Genomic DNA, 18,474 nt, shown 5'->3' on the forward strand with positions numbered 1-18,474 from the left:
ACGTGAGACTTAATACTTATACTTTATGACACCGCCAGGGGCTTTCCCTAAGTCTCAAATTCTGGTTTGGAAATCTCAGGACCTGGGACTGTCCTGAACTAGCAATGTCAGTTATATCAAGCTCAATTTCTAATGCTTTGCTGATGTCATGTGTATGGAGTTTATCACATGGAGTGCGAACTGGTAAAATCCTGTGAAGAAATGGGATTTTAAAATCCAGGTGTTGTTTGTCAGAAGCATTGGCGTGACAGAGAAATAATGCAAAAATAATCCAAATGGAAAGCTTCTTTGTGTTTTTGGAATTTAGTGAAAGTAAAAAGTAGCTGGTTTTGACAACTTTGCATTTAGGCTATTTTTATATTATTTCTCTTTCACACAAATGTCTTTAGAAAAACATCCCACAAATGTGGGGTTTTTTCAACTTTCTCTTCGGGTTAACCCCAAATGTCATCTGAAAAACAACTTGCAAATGTGGGTTGTTTTCAGTTTAAATTTAGTTTCTGCACAGGATTCATCCCATGTGATAAATGTGAGATATAGATTTCTAAGTACCAATGTACCAAATCAAATTAATCAGGATAAAGTAAGTGAAGCAGAAATTTCCAATTTATTAATTACAATCTTGCAAGAACGGGTGTCTCAGGTAGCAGGCACACCTGTCTTCAGGCTTTACACAACATTTATAAGCCATTTTCTGTTACAATATTTTATCTGAATTTTCATTGAATAATGTATAAACTTCTAGAAACTCCTTTCACATGTGTATTTTTCCACACCTACTTCATATACAACATACAATGAATGTTCATGTAAATTAGTCATTATACATTCATGGGTGTGTTTACTAATATTAAGAATGTGCAGAAGAGAAAATCTCTTGAACTTTAGTTTACCTTTTAGAAAAAGTGAAATTCATTACAATTAACACTTCCCACCTCTTTTTTATCTTGTTGCACTTGTATGTTAGCTGAAAGGAATGTGCGTTGCTTTTGATGCTTGTACACCCAAAATTGTTACAAGTTTAGTATCTTAAACTAAAAACAACAACATTGGGTCTGTATTTTTGGCACATTATGTAAAAGATCTTTTGTAAGGGTTGTTAAGAATTTAAAAGGTAACCATTTTTTAAAAAATCTGGGGCCTGAAATACAAACACGCCCTATAGAGAATGTGTGTGTGTGTTGTGTATTTCAAAAACCATTTTTGTCTTTTCTATTATAGGGCCTGTCTAAAGTCTAAACTCTCGAGTTTATTTCTACTCACTTCATATATACCCACACTTAAATATACATATCTATATATGAACATATATTTATTTGTGTGTTAAATCCAAAACATTCATTTCCCTCAATAAACTCCTATAAAAACATGTCTATTCAGGGCTAGACCCTCTCACCACTACAGTTCCAGGAATCCCCCCAACCAGTGGCTGGGGGATTCAGAGATTTGTAGTCCAACAGAGGACTTTAAAGCAGAAGGAGCTTTCTTAGCTCTCTTGCTCAGATGCACTCTTTTCAATGTCAAGAGTAACAGAATTAGGATTTCAGCATGCAGTTCAGTGGTTGTGTAGTTCTAGTTTGTATGGAATTAGTTGTTTATTTCCTTTCTGTTTACAGGTCCAGCAGATACCAAACCTGAAGCAGCCATGTCTGAGCTGGTGCCAGAGCCCAGGCCAAAGCCAGTGGTGCCAATGAAACCTGTTGGTATTAATTCTAACCTTCTGGGCTACATTGGGATCGACACCATCATAGAGCAAATGCGCAAGAAGACCATGAAAACTGGATTTGACTTCAACATTATGGTTGTAGGTAAGAAAGGCTGGGCATAAGGGGTCTGTGATGAGATCAGAGCTTGCAAAAATTACTAATTTTGAACTACAGTTATTTTGGACTACAGGAATTTGCAGTCCTGTTGGTCATCAAATATGCTAAATCAGGAAGGCAGAAAGCAATCATCGAGATTAATTTATATTCTGTTTTGACCCAACACCTTCTCGTCTTCCAGCAACAAGGCTAAAAATAGTTCTACTGAAAAGCTGAAAGGGCTGTGGCAACTTTTGTCCATTTATTTTTCCAGGACAAAGTGGGCTGGGAAAATCAACACTTGTGAACACCTTATTCAAATCCCAAGTCAGTCGCAAATCTTCAGGCTGGAACCGTGAGGAAAAGATTCCCAAGACAGTGGAAATCAAGGCAATTGGGCATGGTAAGAACCAGGGCAGTGGGTTCTTGAAGGACATCAGTTTTGTTTCCTTCTTGTCCTTCAAGCAGTGTAGAGATAAACTATGGCATGTTATGGCAGGCTTGTGAGCCATTTTCTTCATTGTCTGTGAAGGACCCTGAAATCAAGATGACATAACTGTCATAGCAAGAAAGCAGGAGGAAGCCATTGAAAGAAAACTGCAGATCTTGGTTTCTTTCAGCATTCTGTGCTGCTTGGCCCCGAGTGCTTCTCACTTTCCAGAGGCTGAGGATATAACCACTGGCATTATCCATCATCGTTGCAGTCCAACAACATGTGAAGAACTATATGTTGCCCACTCTTGTGTAAGAAAAGCCACTCTTCAAAGAGGGCTGCATGCATGGATTGTGCAGTGGGGCCATATCGCTGGCTCCCTCTGTTGATGTCCAAGCTTTCTGCAGTCCTCGGAATTTATCACATGGGAGGAATTTATCTTAATTTCGAATGAAAAGAAAATGGGGCCAGAACGCATTCACGTGAATTCGCTAGTTCAGTGAATTTATGTTAATTCGAATTATTATTATTATTATTATTATTATTATTATTATTATTATTTATATAGCGCTGTAGATTTGCACAGCGCTGTACATACAAACAATAAATAGATAAGAGTCAACCTGCCTATGGCATATAATCTAAGAATAATAGGATAATACATATAAAATACATAGCAATACAGGAAATGGTTCGATAAAACAGGCAACAAAAAAGAACATCAAATAGCAAATGATAATCACACAATGCCTGGGAATGCTTCTCTGAACAGGATGGTCTTCAACTCCGTTTTGAAGCTGGTTAAAGAAATTATGACCCTTGCTCGTGGGGGAAGAAGGTTCCAGGAGTGAGGGGCAGCAAGTGAAAAGGGACGAATCTGAGATGGGGCAGAGAATTGTGTTCAAACTGACTTCTCCTTGCCTGAAAATAGCTTGCCATTGCCCGAAATTGCGTGTGGTAGTCTATCACACAATAACGTGAAACCCCATGATTGCATTCGGGCTGGCTTCCCATTGCCCGAAATTGCGTGTGGTAGTCTATCACGCAATAACGTTAAACTCCATGATTGCGTTTGGATTGCCATTGGATTATACTTCCAATTTCCCTTGTCTGATAACGTCCTGTGTCTGTAGCATACATGTACAGACCTTGATCACAGGAATGCTTACAAGCACAGAGGTTAATTTAATTACTGTCTCTTCTATTTTCTGTTCTCTGTCCTTAATGTTAATAGTCACAAAGTGTTGTGTGTAGTTACATTGTGCCTTATTTTGGTGAACAGTTATTTTGACTCCGTAGAGCTAATGATGTTTTATTATTTTCTTGTATGTAAAATTGCCAGGGCTCTACACACAAACCATAATGGTGCCATTGTAATACAGGTTGAGTCTCCCTGATCCAGAATTCTGAAATCCAAAATGTTCCAAAATTGTCCACATGGGTGGCTGAGTACCGCTTTGCTTTCTGATGGTTCAGTGTACACAAACTTTATTTTATGTACAAAAATTATTTTAAAATATTGCATATAAAATTACTTTCAGGCTATGTGTATAAAGTGTATATGAAACATAAATTAATTTCATGTTTAGACTTGGGTCCTATTTCCGAGATATCTCATTATGTATATGAAAATATTCCAAAATATGAAAAACTCCAAAATTCTAAACACATCTGGTCCCAAGTATTTTGTATAAGAGCAACTCAACCTGTACACCAAAAAAGCATATACACTACCCCCTTCCATATACTCATGAAATACAACATGCTGAGGCCAAAATTTTGCTGTTAATTCTAGACTGTAATCTGGAAATCAACCAAGTGATTATTGCTTACGTATGTACAATTTTGTGCCTAATTTGGTTGGAATCAAGCTCTCTTCACCCAGATGGCTGAGGACATCAATCTGTTTCCATTTGGCAACTTTAAGGCACATACACACATACACACAACTGTCACAATTACTGCAGAAATGTTAATTTCAAAGATTAATAACAGCAACATTTCTCTCTCAGTTATTGAAGAAGGTGGTGTCAAAATGAAGTTAACAGTTATTGATACCCCTGGATTTGGTGACCAGATCAACAATGAAAACTGGTGAGTGTTTTGCCCCTACATTCTCATTCCCAACCTCTATTTTTCCTGAAGAACTCAAGTAAGTAAGCAGAGGGAGAAAGGCTTCAGACAAAATTTCCTTGTTTTGAGACAATCTTCCCTCAGTCTGTGTGTAGTGGTGGTAGATGGATAGTGAAGGGCAGTGCATGCCCCAAAATTCCAGTTACTCCACACTACAAGGTTGAAGCTATACTCTATATATAGGTTAAAGGCCAGCTAAGAAAGTTCAATGTAGAAAAATAAATAATGAGCAGTAAAAATAGACTTTTTGATCATATATAAATGTGAAATGGCTATATAAAACAAAGAATTGTGGATATACAATCAGGGCCCACTAGTGGGGTCACAGTGTGGGCCACTGTGATGACAAAGTGGGGAAGAGCAGGAAGCTCATATATGTTTGAAATAAATTTATGCTGAAGAATCTTCAATTTACACTAAAGAATCCCTCTCAGGGATTAAGACTATTAGCACTGGTGTCTGGGGAGAAGGGTTGCAGGCATCAACAACCTACCAAAAATTGATCACATTCCCCTGTTTTCAGGTCTAACAAAACTATGTTTTAAATAAACAGACAGCCATTCTATATCCCATTCTGTCCTCAGAATTGTCAGAAAGGCCTGTCCCTCCTGTCTTGCCAAGGATGAAGCAAATTTTGCATAGCAGGTGCTTCTCCTAACAATTGCCAGAGCCAAGGGAACTCCTGAAATGCAGACAGCTGCATACTTGTTCTAGCACTTTTCATCTTTAGCAGGAACAGTTTTTTGGTAAAGTTAATGTGTTTTAATTGGTCATTAAAGATCAAGAAAAATGCAAAATATTTTGGATTAGAACAGGGATATTCTCATCTAAACATCTCTGTCACACACTATACTGTTGCAGGGAAAATCCATTACAGTTAAACAGCTACAGTTAAACTCAGAGGGAACAGGAAAGCCTGAAGAGTGTGGCAGATGACCTTATTGTCTCCCTAAGTCAGAAAAGGGGCTGATGCTTCAAGCTTGCAAGCCCTGGTTTCCTTACATCATTGTTATGTAGGATCTAGGACTGTAAGTGCAAACAAACTGATGTACATAAGACAGAGACTATTTGTGAGGCTTATAATATAATAAAATTCTAAGCATGTTATACGTTTCTTTCTTCTTTTCTTCCCTGACTTTCTTAGCTGGGAACCCATAGAGAAATATATCAATGAGCAATATGAGAAATTCCTGAAGGAAGAGGTGAATATTGCAAGAAAGAAACGAATCCCAGACACAAGAGTTCACTGTTGCCTCTACTTTATCTCACCTACAGGTCACTCGTATGTATCACTCACCATTTCTTGTGTATGTCCATAAATTGGTGGGGGTAGATCTAGCACCAGTGTGTCCATGCCCAAAAGCCTGTTAGCAGTTGTGTGCATAAACATTGCAATAAACCAACCAGCAGACCAAGGTCATCACAAGTGTAACACATGGTGGCACATAGCATGTAATAATTGAGGATCTTCTCTCACTTTTATGCCAAAGCAAAGCAATTATATGCCTTGATGGAAGCCTGATAATGTCATACTGCTAAGACCAATGCTGAATAAGGACTTCCAGAGAAACATTTATGTTCCTAATTGTCTAAATTTGCCTACTGCTATTATTAACATAAGCTTTCCAGGGCAGCTTGCTTTGCAGGTTGGTTAACTCCAGCATGAGCATTCCTTGCAACAATGGGGAATCTTTATTTGCTGATGTACATTATTGATTATCAAGGTCCAGTGCCTGGAATAATCAAGTTACAGATAATGTTGGCGAGGGGAGGGACAGACCGCCCAAAAGGGGCGGCCTACCTGCCGCCGGCCTAATTTCCTCCAGAGGGAAGCTGCAACTGCCAAACCATGTGGCTTCCCTCTAGAGGAAAAAGAACCTGGAAAAAACTGGTTCTTTTTGTGCTGCAGGGCCAATGTAACAAGTGCACCACTGACACACTCATTATGTAAGCACCATGCAGCAGTGTGTGGACACTGCACAGCGCTTACTTAACAATGGCGGTGCCCATGTACACAGGGCGCCGCCATTGTTATGGCACCATGTCATGTTAGGGTTAGGGTTGCCGTGCGGTCCCTAACCCTAAAATTGGCACAAGCACGGCGCTTCATGCCCATTTATATCGGGCCGTAATTAATTATAATGACTCTTTTCTTCAGAATGAGAGTGTAGTAAAAGTACATCTTAAAAAATAACATAACAAGTCAGAATGAAATATTCTAGTGGTGCAATGGTTTCTAGTTACTTTTTAAATTTAGTTCTTTTTAAATTTAATTCCTAAGAACATTTTGGGACATGGATTACATGCAGCCCCAGGGTTATTTCTGAGGCTTCCCGAGGCTTCTTGAGTACTCCAATTTTCTTCCTCCAAATTTGGCTCTTCTGGCCTTAAAACAGATTGGGGAGGTCTAAAAACACCACAGAATTGTACCCCATTGCCTGTAGGGGCTATAGTGCAACCTTTTTATGAACAAAAGTCTAAAATAAAATAAACAAATTCAGGATGCAGGGTGGCATGGTTGTGGGCCTTCCAAGGATCCCTGGAAGGTCAGTGTGTTTCAGTAACTCTCAGCAGTTGTCCACCTCTGTTTTATGCTATTCTTCTATCAATCCTAAAGGGTGGGGGCCAAATAATGAAAAGTAACAACCAATGCAATGGGCAATGTAAAAATTTGCTTTGACAGTGTTGCAGTGAGTAATGACTACGTATTATTTTCAAAACACTATGAGTAATGGGAATGAATTACTTTTAAAATGTAACTTTCCAAGCTTTGTTAAGACTATGCTACTTTCTTGCAACTACACACTCATTGGGAATCTCCTACCAGTCAAGAGTTTCCAAGTGCTTACTTAGCAAAATAGATATCTGTGTAGCCTTCACACAACCACATACACTGGAATGCCCCCCCCCCTTTCCCATTTCTTTTTCTTTTACCTTGTACTTTGGGCTTTTCAGTCTCTTTGTTTTCTCACTCTTTCTTCACTGCCCTCTCTCTGTATAATATTTATTTAAAGCCACAACAAAAGAGAGGTCTGGAACCACAGAGAAGTTGTCTGACCTAGAAGCTATATAGAGGATTTTAATTTGGATGTCTCTGTGTGGGACTAATAAGAAGTTATGCTCTCCTGCATTTAAGACTGTGATGCTGTTCTAATCATCTTCTTCCTTGGGCTGTAGCTTGCGACCTATAGACATGGAATTCATGAAACATCTGAGCAAAGTTGTAAACATCATCCCAGTAATTGCCAAAGCAGATACCATGACCCTGGAGGAAAAGACAGAGTTCAAACAGAGGGTATGTATCTCCTTAAGAAAGAACCATCCAGTAAAATCCATAAATGCATGCATTTTTTCAGAGCTGTGCCAAAAATACTCTGCTTGTGTAGCTTTTCATTTTGAAATGTTTCTCTATTCAGGTCCGCAAGGAATTAGAAGTCAATGGAATTGAGTTTTATCCCCAGAAAGAGTTTGATGAGGACCTTGAAGATAAGACAGAGAATGACAAAATCAGAGTAAGATGCTTATAACTATGATCACCTGTTGTTTATTAGCACAACTCTATGTGTGTTTACTCACAGATATATCCCACTGACTTACCCCAATGTAAGTGCGTATTTTGCGGCCCATATCAACTTCATTTGGCTAGGGCCAAATTAAGCTGGTGACTTTGTGCTGAGATAATGTAGCTAACATTATCAAGTTAGTGCTAGCATTTCAACTTGTTCAGTATTAATTTTTGACAATCCTATTGTGAATTCTGTTATGCAAATATACTGTTGGGTCCAAGAAAGTTCCTATAGGTAGCAACCGAATGGACAAAATTATAAGAAACTAATGATGTACAAACCACTAGTGTTCCAATTGTTAACACACTTACTGGGGATTGTTTAGGATTATATGCTGATCTTTGACCGTAATAAATATTTATCTGTTTGTCTATAAAGGAACATGTTGAAGGAATGAGATGTAGTGACAGAGACTGAAGCAATTACAGACAAAGATAGGGAAGACAATTAACACAACTACTGTCCTCCTTATGAGCTACACAAATTAATTTCACTATGTATTCTTAGCAGGAAAGTATGCCATTCGCAGTTGTAGGGAGTGACAAGGAGTATCAAGTGAATGGGAAAAGGGTCCTGGGCAGGAAGACACCTTGGGGAGTCATTGAAGGTAAATAGATAATGATTCTATTCTGTCTATATGACCTATTTTGGGATATTATTAAGTTGCAGATGCATAAATGGCAAAATCAATAGGTATTAAAATCATTCCATTTCTAACCATTGCCATCCCTGGAATTATCAGGCATCTCTTCTTTTTTGTTTAAATGCAATCCATTAACCATTAATGGTTTGGATAAATGAACAGTGGGTATGGCTACTCAAGTTATCGAGGATATATTGACTAGGGCAGTGGTTCCCAATCTGTGGGTCGGGAACCTTTTGGGGGTCGAACGACCCTTTCATGGGGGTCGCCTAAGACCATCAGAAAACACATATTTGCATGTAGCAATAAAAATAATTTTATGGTTGGGGGTCACCACAACATGAGGAACTGTCTTAAAGGGTCACGGCAATAGGAAGGTTGAGAACCACTGGACTAGGGATACTTTCAGTGCTAGACCAAATGTGTGCAATTTTTCTAACTAATTAGAGAGTAGTGTAGATAGCAAAAATAAAAAAAAATCTGTATGGAAAATTACACAATTATAAACACGGAGAAGAACTAGATACCTATGTATAAGATAGCTGACATGTGTATAGGTAAGATGTACGATAGCCAGGTATCTGGGGATCCTAAACTTCACAATATAATGCTGTGGGAAGATGGATATTGGATCTTTGATACTTAAATTCGAGGAAATTCATGAAAATAAATTGTCTATCTCCTCCTCTCCCTTTCACTCACTGCAACTCCTGTCCAGTGAGACTGGGGATGCATCTCAGCTCTGTGGAGTGGGGCATAAAGAGCTGAGGAAGGGAGAAATGTCTCAAATTCACTTGGGTCCGATTCATTATTTATAAACATACCAAGCAACAGTATTGCTCTATACAGTTGACACAAGATCACATTTAGACTTGAATTCTATTGGCTAGTCCTAACTAGAATAGACCCATTTAATCCATTACTGACCAGTGAGTAAATCACCACCGAATCTCTGGCCGCCATCAGCCTGGGCCCCAGCTGCCCTCTGCCAGCACTTTTTAGAAGTCAGAAAGCTTTCCGGCTTCTAAAAAGTGCTGGCGGAGCACAGCTGGGACCCGGCTGGGACCTGGACTGATGGTGGCTGGCAGTTTGGTGGTGATTTAGTGTGCAATAATCCCTGCCTGCATCCCACGTCCTGACTGCAGCCGTGGAGGATGGAGCTGGTTTAAAATGTTGAGTGATAAGCTCCTTAATTTCCCTCCATAGCAACCCCAAAACCTGAGGTTCTGCAAACAAGGCCTCCTCATGCAAGGTACCTCTGCCAATTTTCTAGGGATCTCCTCTCAGCCCCCTGTGTGAGAGTGCATGTTTTGCTTGCCTGGTTCTGCATTTTTTTCATTGGATGTTAACTCAATCAAATTACAAACAGAGGAGTCACTGGTTGGTGCAGACTGCACTGGGTGACACCTCAAGGGGGGGATGTTACCCCTCTCCGAAATTGACACCCATGTGCTGGGTGGAAGAGGCTGCCTTCTGGTGTGGACTGCTGTGTCTCTCCATGGGTAGGCCAGGACTCCCAGAGACTAAAGGACCTGAGAAGGACACAGTCCATCTGTGCAGAACTGGCAAGGATGCTGTTGACACACCACAATAAACTTCTGGAGGGCTCTCCTGTCATCTGATGGTGCCTGGAGCCCTTTGGGACTTGTTAACAGGGTTGGTAGACCAGAACCCACCTTGTCCTAGGACAATTCCTTTGGGTGCCCCACTCCACCAACCATCAATGGCAAGTAGGCTAGAGTCTTTCTCTTCCACAGCAGCCCAATGTACTCCTGAGGGAGCATTGACCTGGTGGCTCCAAGCCTGGGCTTAATAACAGAAGTTACCACACTGAAATGACATCAGCCCCACTGATGTTACTGATTATAGAGAAATGTTGAACCAGGATTCACTATCTCAGACATTATGGAGATAAATGGGGGGAGGGGGGAACCAAAACCAAGCGCTTTACTTTTATTAATGCTGCTTTAGGCAGGACATGACCTTGCTGGTTTCCACCCAGTTCTATTATTCTTTTTAAGGCATAATTTATGTGTTTTCCTTGATTTACAGTGGAAAATCTCAGCCACTGTGAATTTGCTCTGCTCCGAGACTTTGTCATTAGGTGAGTTGATTCACTGTTAAAAAGTGGTGTCTACTGAACTGAAAATAAATTGTTGTTAAGATCTAAACTGGAAGAAAGTTATTTCTGTTCATACTGGAGCACTGATACCATTCATCATGGCTCATCATCACTCTATGGGTCTAATAAACTTCAGACTCATTTAAAACAAATTCTAAGGGAAACAAAATGAAAATTGACAAAATGGAAATAGACAAAATGACTAGCACAAAAAATCTTCCTATATATGCTGATGAATTTGAATTGGTAGTGACTAAGCAGTAAAGAGACCTTGAAATTGTTATAAATAGCTCAATAGCTCAGTTAAACATCAACCCACTGACAATGGAAAGAGTACTCTGGATAATTAGCAAAGAAACAGAAACTCCAATTGGAATGCCGTTTATAGTTCCGGCATCTTAAAAAGATGCATTCTTGATAAGGACATCCTAGAGATAGAAAAGGGCAGCTAAAATGTTCGAGGCATTTGAACAGGGGAGGACAACTTCTGTCAGCCCTAGTTAGCTTAGCCAGCAGTGAAGGATTATGAGAGTTCTAGTGTAAAAATATCAGGTGCCACAGTCCCGTGCCCCATCCCCTGGGTTAGAAGGAAAAGTGTACTATTCAGGATTTTAAAGGAAATTAGAAGGAAGATAACCCCAAGGAGGAGGAATATGATAAAAAAAATTACATGTGGTATGTAGGAAGTGGTAATATAAGATTCCCCCCCCCCCACCCCTTTCTTATGTTAGTATTCAGGGTCACTCAAAGAAATAGATTGGCAGAGGATTCAAGAGAGTGGCACAAAACTGAGTGCATAGAATTCATTACTGGAAGATTTGATGATGGTGCCGAACTAACATAATTCTCAGAGGTTAAGTCAATGCTAATTTTGTGGAGGAATAAAATGACCTTGGCCATTGGGATCTAAAAATAGGACATGTACAACCTTCAAACTGATAAAAGAGTACCAGTAATATTGCATGAAATGGTAAATGCCTTCCCTTAAAAAAATTGTTTAAACAGCTACACAGGTGCTCCTGTGCCTGCATGTTACAGTAGATGTACACTCTTTCACTTTTTTGCTTGTGTGGTCTTCTTTTTCTGCTGTTCCTCAGGACCCACCTTCAGGATTTAAAAGAAGTAACACACAACATCCACTATGAGACATACAGGGCCAAACGACTGAATGACAATGGAGGACTCCCCCCAGTGACCGTAGAGACAGAAGAAAACCATGAAAGTAACCTGTGAATGACCCATCCTGTTGTCTGCTGTCTTGGAATCATATCCACTATTCCCCCATCCCTTGATTTGAATTCAGGCCTCTTTTAGAAGCATGTGGAATATCCTTTGTGTATACAGAAGGGGGAAGAACGTGGGACATGACCCTCAACTTTCTCCAAATGTCCCCATCTTGTTCTACTTCTATTATTATTATTATTATTATTATTATTATTATTATTCAAATTTTGTATTTTGCACAGCAGACTCTAGTCTTCCATTGTATTCCAGTATTCAGTTGTGCATCCTGATTGTGGAAAATGTTTGGGTATTCTGGAAGTGGTAAAATATCTGGGGTCATGTGAAATGCCCCCAGAGGAGGAAAAAATGAGATCAGTGAGGGGTGTTGTAAGCACTATGGAGGAAACAGAAAGCCATACTTTGGATGCAAGTGTCACTGGTCTGGAAGAGATTGGGTTGCTTTGCACTGTGATAGGTGGTTTGTGTCATAGATTCACTTCTCAACATAGAAGCAGGAAACATAGATTTAGACTGGCATCTTAAGCACTGTTGTGTGGTAGTAAGTGCCAATGAAATCAATGAGAGGGATTCGTTTCTGGGTAAAATGTGTTTAATTAGAAGTAATGTGCCAATGTGGAAAGATGAGATGTTGGTCACTTTGTTTTCATGAAAAGACTGATTGGAGACAAAGCTGTAGAGAGAGAGAAAAAGAGTTGATATTTGATTTGGAAGTAATAGTTTTCTTGGTGTGCTAAAAAAAAGAGCATTTTGTGAAAAGAAACCTTTCAGATTGTGGTGCAAATATTTTTTGTTAGGTACAAAGATCACCTTTAAATCACCATTACATTGTCAGATCTCTTGGTTCTGCCACTGTTAGAGCTGCGCTAAGAATGCTTTATATAAAGACACATTACTGTAACAATCCTCTTTGGATTGTTGCAGCAGGTAGAAACATGAGAAGTATGACATGTTCCAATTGTGCCTTTTCTCTCTCTGACTTACTGACTATGAGGGGATAGCTTTCTGCTAAGCAGAAAACATCATAGGCTGGGAATATTAACTCCCAAAGATCCCCCCCCCCCACCTATTATACAGGGAGAGGTCCAACAGCATGAAGAGGCTACTTAGGACACAATATGGCATTCTTATTCTGACTTTACTCATGATAGGCCTTGCTCAGGTGGCTTACTCATCGAGTTGTGGGCATACTGCCAGTGACAGAATATATCTTCTGATATCTTTTGTGTATCAGAGAATCCTGATCCTGACCTTTTATTTTTTGGAAAAAAGCAAGAGCAAGTGCCTAGTTTTCATGGCTTTGGAGGAAAAGTTTGAAGATGTGTGGGCATCTGGGGAAGGCTTAGAAAGCAGAAATGGTCTTCTGAAGACTTTACTGTCTTGGGCAGGTCCCTAACTGTCCCTATTACACCCTGCCTTTGGTATTTCATATACTTTCTAGAGTGTTAATACTAATGAACAGTATTGCCCCTCCTTTAAAAAAAAAAGCACCAACCTTCCTCATTCATAAACCTTATATCAACAGCTGTTTCATTCATTATGGAAGAATTCAAACATACATCTGAGGAAGCAGGCTCAAGTCTATGAAGGTTCATGCTTCCATCTTCTTTCTTTCAGTTCATCTCAAAGGTGCTGCAAGATCCCTTTCCATACTGGTCCATTCATTAGGCAAACTGAGAAAGCTGCCTAAGACAGCAGAACACCAAATTAGGTTGCTTGGCACTTCCGAAAGGGTCTCAACCACATCATGCCTCCCTCCTGTTACTACCTCTCCTGCTTCTTTCTTCTCTCTTCCTTGCTTTACTTCATGCCGCTATGCCTCCTTCCCTCCCCCATGTCTTGTATCCTGCCCTATGCCTCCCAATCCTTCTTCTCTTTCTGCTATACCTCACCTTAAGCCAAAGCCTACATGCTCTCTGAAAAGTGGCTAATGGCTAATGGGCGAGGTGAGGTGAGGTGCAGGGAGAGTGCAACGGGAGGAAGGTGGTGACAGCAGGGAAAGTCACTGAGATGAGTGTAAAAAGATTTATATAGGGATGCATAGCACTGGCAGTTTGGAAATAATTTCTAATTATTTCCATTGTGAAATTTACCTCCTTTTTTGCTCACTTGTACACTGGGTCCATATTGTCATCTAGTTATCCCCCACAGCCCAGTGTCATTCCCATCAATCTGTGTATATGTGAAATTGGAATTTTTAAAAATCCAGTTTGCATCATTCACTTTGAAATTTATTTTGTTACTTTGATGCTCATTCCCCCAATTCAGAGAAATCCAGTTGGAGCACTTTACAGTCCACCCTGCCTCCATTACAAGTTACCATCTTTACCAGTATTAATGAGACAATAAAACAGACTTATAATCTTGTAACCTTTGGTACTTATGTTTATGGTTGTCAATGACTAAATATGACCTCTAAAACCCACCTCTTAAGCCAGGCAGTACCTCAATTGAAGGCTTTATGAGACGCTGCAGATCACGGTGCTGAGAAATGACAACTGTGGTGCTTTCCTGGCTGTGGAGCATTATGAGACAAGCAGCTGCAGTAGAACCCCAAGAAGTCTCTCCAGCTGCGTATCTCCAGGTAACTTGCAACCAGGAGAGCAATGTATCCCAGCACCCTGATCTGCAGCACCTTCAAAACCCTTCAGTTGGGGTTTTCCCTTGCTTAAGAGCTACATTTGGGCAGGGATGTGTGGCATTGGCAGATTAGCTATCATTGTAGCTACATCTGAAAATACAGGATCAGTTCACCTTAAATAAATTGGTGTCACCAGCAAACATGGCCACCTTACTGCTCACCTGCCATTATGAACAAATTAAAAGGCATCAGTCCCAATACTGGCCCATGGCAAACCCCACTGCTTCCATCCTTCCATCATGAGAAATGACCATTTGCTCCTCTTCTCTGCTTTCTATTCTTTAACTAGTGACCAAATCATAACAGTGATCCTCCTCTTATCCTATGCTAAGTATGTTCAAGCTTCTTGTTACCAGATCAACTCTCACCACTTGTTTATTAATGCTGTCATGTAACTCTGAAAGGTTAGATACCAGAGCTAACTTTGCAGAAGCCATGCCAATGCATTTCCAATTAGCTTGTTATTCTATATTTAAGTGATGTAACTAATTCATGCAGTGACTTCAGATCTATAGATAACTGTCCTCCATAGCTTTAAAAAATATGTACAGCAATGATGAGAAAAATGTTAACTTCTAGATGTTGACAGTCTATAACTCCCATCATCTCTCACTGTTAGCTGTGTGGCATGGGGCAATGGAGTTGCAGTCTAGCAAAACATGTTCCTTGTGTTAGGTATACAGATGTTTCCAGATGGACAGCTCGTAGTATTACCAATCAAAATACACTGTGCAACTATTTGATGTTTTCCTTTTTTTTGTCTGGAAAGTAAAAAAGATGGAAGAAATATTTGTATACCTGTTACAAATAGAAAATAATTATGTCTGAACCTTCTGTAAAATTATATTAATGGGTTAGGATGATGGTGCAATAAACACTCCATCTGGAAGACCCATAGTACCTATGCCACTTCCACATTTGTTTCCATATTGACTAAACTGTTTGCTATCAGACAATATTCAACAGAAATCTACTCTGACAACTATTGCTGTTTCAAACTCAGACTCAGTGGGGATACAGAATAAGGGCATGCTACTTGATGAGTCAAAAGTCCCAGAACATTATTGTTCAGGCAGACATCAAAAGTAGCTTATATCGGTGTATCATGACATTGTCACATCAGTAAAATCTTTGGACAAAAGGTCTTTCTGTTATGATGATCTACTTTAAGGAAGACAGATCACTGAGAGAGGTTTTAATTTTTTTAATTTATTCTATTTAGAGTACCTTATTTCTTTACCTATCTAGCTTCGCCACTGAAAGGCCAGTGAGATCAGCAAGTTAGGAATGTGCTGAACCAAGCATCATTTATACCATAAATAAAATGAGCTTGCTGATCATAGCCTGTCCAAGTGGATTTTTGTGAATGCAATATGATTTCTAACTTTCCATAGAATTTCAAGAGTGAGATCTAATTGCATAACATATCTGAAGACTTGTAAAGCCATACAAGTAATCTATGATTGCAAGAGCTGCAGGAAATACATGTTGTTACTATAGTCTTTTCAAAGACTTCTTTACGATAAGAATTATCACTGTACCATAGTAGTTAGAAGCATTGCAAGTTTTTTTTTTAAAAAAATGTATAAAGAGTGCAGTTCTTTACATATTTACTCAGAGGTGAATTCCACTGAGTTCACTGAGGCTTATTCCAAAGTGTGTATAGAATTGCAGCTTAAGATGTTCTAAGTAAAAGCAAGTACATTGATATCCAGCTTGGGTATTGGAATGATAGTCAGAAACTCAGAACTGATGTAAATTAAAAGAAGTTATCAGATATTCTTGACTGCAGCGTGCTTTTGTGGAGGCTGCTTCAGTATCATGTTGGCCTTCTCATATACATCAGCACCATTAGACAAAGCAGGACATCTCTAGAATTGCTGCTTCTGTATCTGCTCTTGGTTGGCTGTTTGGTTGGAGTCAGAGGGGAGGAAATGGAGTGGAGAAGTTATACTGTACTGTCCTTCAACCTGCATCAGCACTGTCTTGCTTAATATTTGAGGAAAGCCTCCAGAATGATGCTAGAGTTGATGTATATCAGCTGTTCTTCACCTTTAAGCAGACCATTTCTCCAAAAACTAGAAAAATTCATTTGGTTTCATAAAAAATTCAGTGGATCCACCCTTCTCTTTTGTTAGTAATCAGATGTCAATGCTGCCTGTGGTCATCTCAACCTCTGACAATTGTCTATTGTACTTATGGATTAATTTAACTCATTAAAGCTTTTTTTGGTAGAACACCTTTCTAGGCAAAGGTTTTAGACTTTTCTAAGAACTGCAGTTTTGGTCTATGCTTATGATTTCCCTCTCCACATCTAACAGACAGTTAAGAATATCAAGACCATTTCATAGCTGAATGTCCTTCCAAAATATGATCCACTGTTTGGACTAGTGCACACAGTACAGCTGCCATGTGGAGAGCACATAAATATTGCTTAAAGTTGAGTTCAAATTGAATTTTGTAGGGTTTTCCATGGGTAATTTTTTTTTAAATTGAGTGAAACTAGAACATGATAATATATCATTATCTATGGAAGTGCCTAAAATATACTCTGCACTAGAAATAAATAAAATGAACAGACTCCTTTCTGTAGCCTTGCAATCTAAAAAATGACAAAAGGAGAAGGGACTTAGAGGGTAAAATTAAAACCTTTGTACTAACTAAACTAGACTAAAAGCCAAAACTAAATAGAGTATAACAAAACTATGCAATAATTAATCTATGAGTTGGGGGGGAATCAAGTAAGCTAATTAGAACATTCCCTCCCAGCAATTTTTTAAATCATAAAACTTTTCCAGTCCTGGAAGATTCTAGGAAGGGCTGTTTTAATTGGGATCCAGGGCCCTCAAAAGCCCTCTCAAATTGACATATGAAAGTGTAAGTGAACCTCTGACCACCATTTCATTTCTGAGCCTGAAGTGGATTGGACATTAGACATTCAACCAGATCTAGGGGGGAAACTGGCTCTTGCCCTGTTACACTGTTTACTGTTACACTAATTTACTGTTTGATGAAGGAGAAAGGGGCTAAACAACTGGTGAAATATCTCCTGAGGGTTCTTTACGTTTCTAGTATGTTACCAAATTTTGCCTAAAGGTTTATCACACTGGCCCTGAAATGGGCCCAGTGTGTTCTAAAACGTGCATGTGCGTGGACGCGCACAGAACGGGATGGGGCCAAGACCCCCATTTTATCGCACGCTGGAACACCGCCTTTGCTGCCGGGCGTTCCAGTTCCGTCCCCATTCCGTTCCAGAGGGCGCCATTTCTGAGAACGCTTTAGAACAGTTCTCAGAAATGGCGCCCTCTGGAAAGGAACGGGGACACAACTGGAACGCCCGGCGGCAAAGGCGGCATTCCAGCGTGCGATAAAATAGGGTTCTTGGCCCCATCCCGTTCCGTGCACGCCCGTGCACATGCACGTTTTAGAACGCACTGGGTCCATTTCAGGGCCAGTGCGATAAACTTATAGAGTTTACAAGGATTATTTTGAAAGCATAAAGTGAAGGATTAGAAGAATTTCCAATGTTCCATTTACACCTGTGTAAATGTTCCAAAAAAGCTTGTGTGATGTCTCATTTGTAGTGTCACCATACTACAAGGCTCGCAAATCCAGACTTGACATATGGGTTAGCAATTTTTTTCCAAGACACCACTGAGCATTTTTGGAACACTTTGCATTATTGAGGAAACTGCCATGTTCTGACAGCTGATCACATGGAGTAAACTAAAATTATTATTATTATTATTATTATTATTATTATTATTATTATTAATCCCACCCTTCTCGCAAGGCTGGGACTTCACTTCGCAGCTGTAACTTGTGCCTTGCCTATGGTCATACTGCAAGAAGTTGAATTTTTCCAATGGTACAAAGGCTTTTAATGCCTAGG

The 18,474-nt window shown here is 39.6% G+C and overlaps 1 protein-coding gene across 2 annotated transcripts in view; it reads left to right on the forward strand.

Moving 5' to 3' along the window:
* Positions 1–17,754, forward strand: part of SEPTIN3 (septin 3) — a 34,480-nt gene extending 16,726 nt beyond the window's left edge. For both annotated transcript variants that reach the window (XM_089523740.1, XM_089523742.1), the window contains exons 2-10: positions 1,617–1,808; positions 2,077–2,205; positions 4,248–4,329; positions 5,513–5,650; positions 7,546–7,663; positions 7,785–7,880; positions 8,442–8,541; positions 10,630–10,681; positions 11,797–17,754. In XM_089523740.1, the coding sequence (XP_089379866.1) occupies positions 1,617–1,808; positions 2,077–2,205; positions 4,248–4,329; positions 5,513–5,650; positions 7,546–7,663; positions 7,785–7,880; positions 8,442–8,541; positions 10,630–10,681; positions 11,797–11,932 (1,043 nt within the window). In that variant the 3' untranslated portion in view covers positions 11,933–17,754. The remainder of the gene's footprint in view (positions 1–1,616; positions 1,809–2,076; positions 2,206–4,247; positions 4,330–5,512; positions 5,651–7,545; positions 7,664–7,784; positions 7,881–8,441; positions 8,542–10,629; positions 10,682–11,796) is intronic.
* Positions 17,755–18,474: the final 720 nt, after the last annotated feature.

The sequence above is a fragment of the Sceloporus occidentalis genome, unplaced genomic scaffold (assembly GCF_023333645.1).
Source record: "Sceloporus occidentalis isolate IW3139 unplaced genomic scaffold, rSceOcc1.0.p SCAF_5, whole genome shotgun sequence".
Taxonomy (NCBI): domain Eukaryota; kingdom Metazoa; phylum Chordata; class Lepidosauria; order Squamata; family Phrynosomatidae; genus Sceloporus; species Sceloporus occidentalis.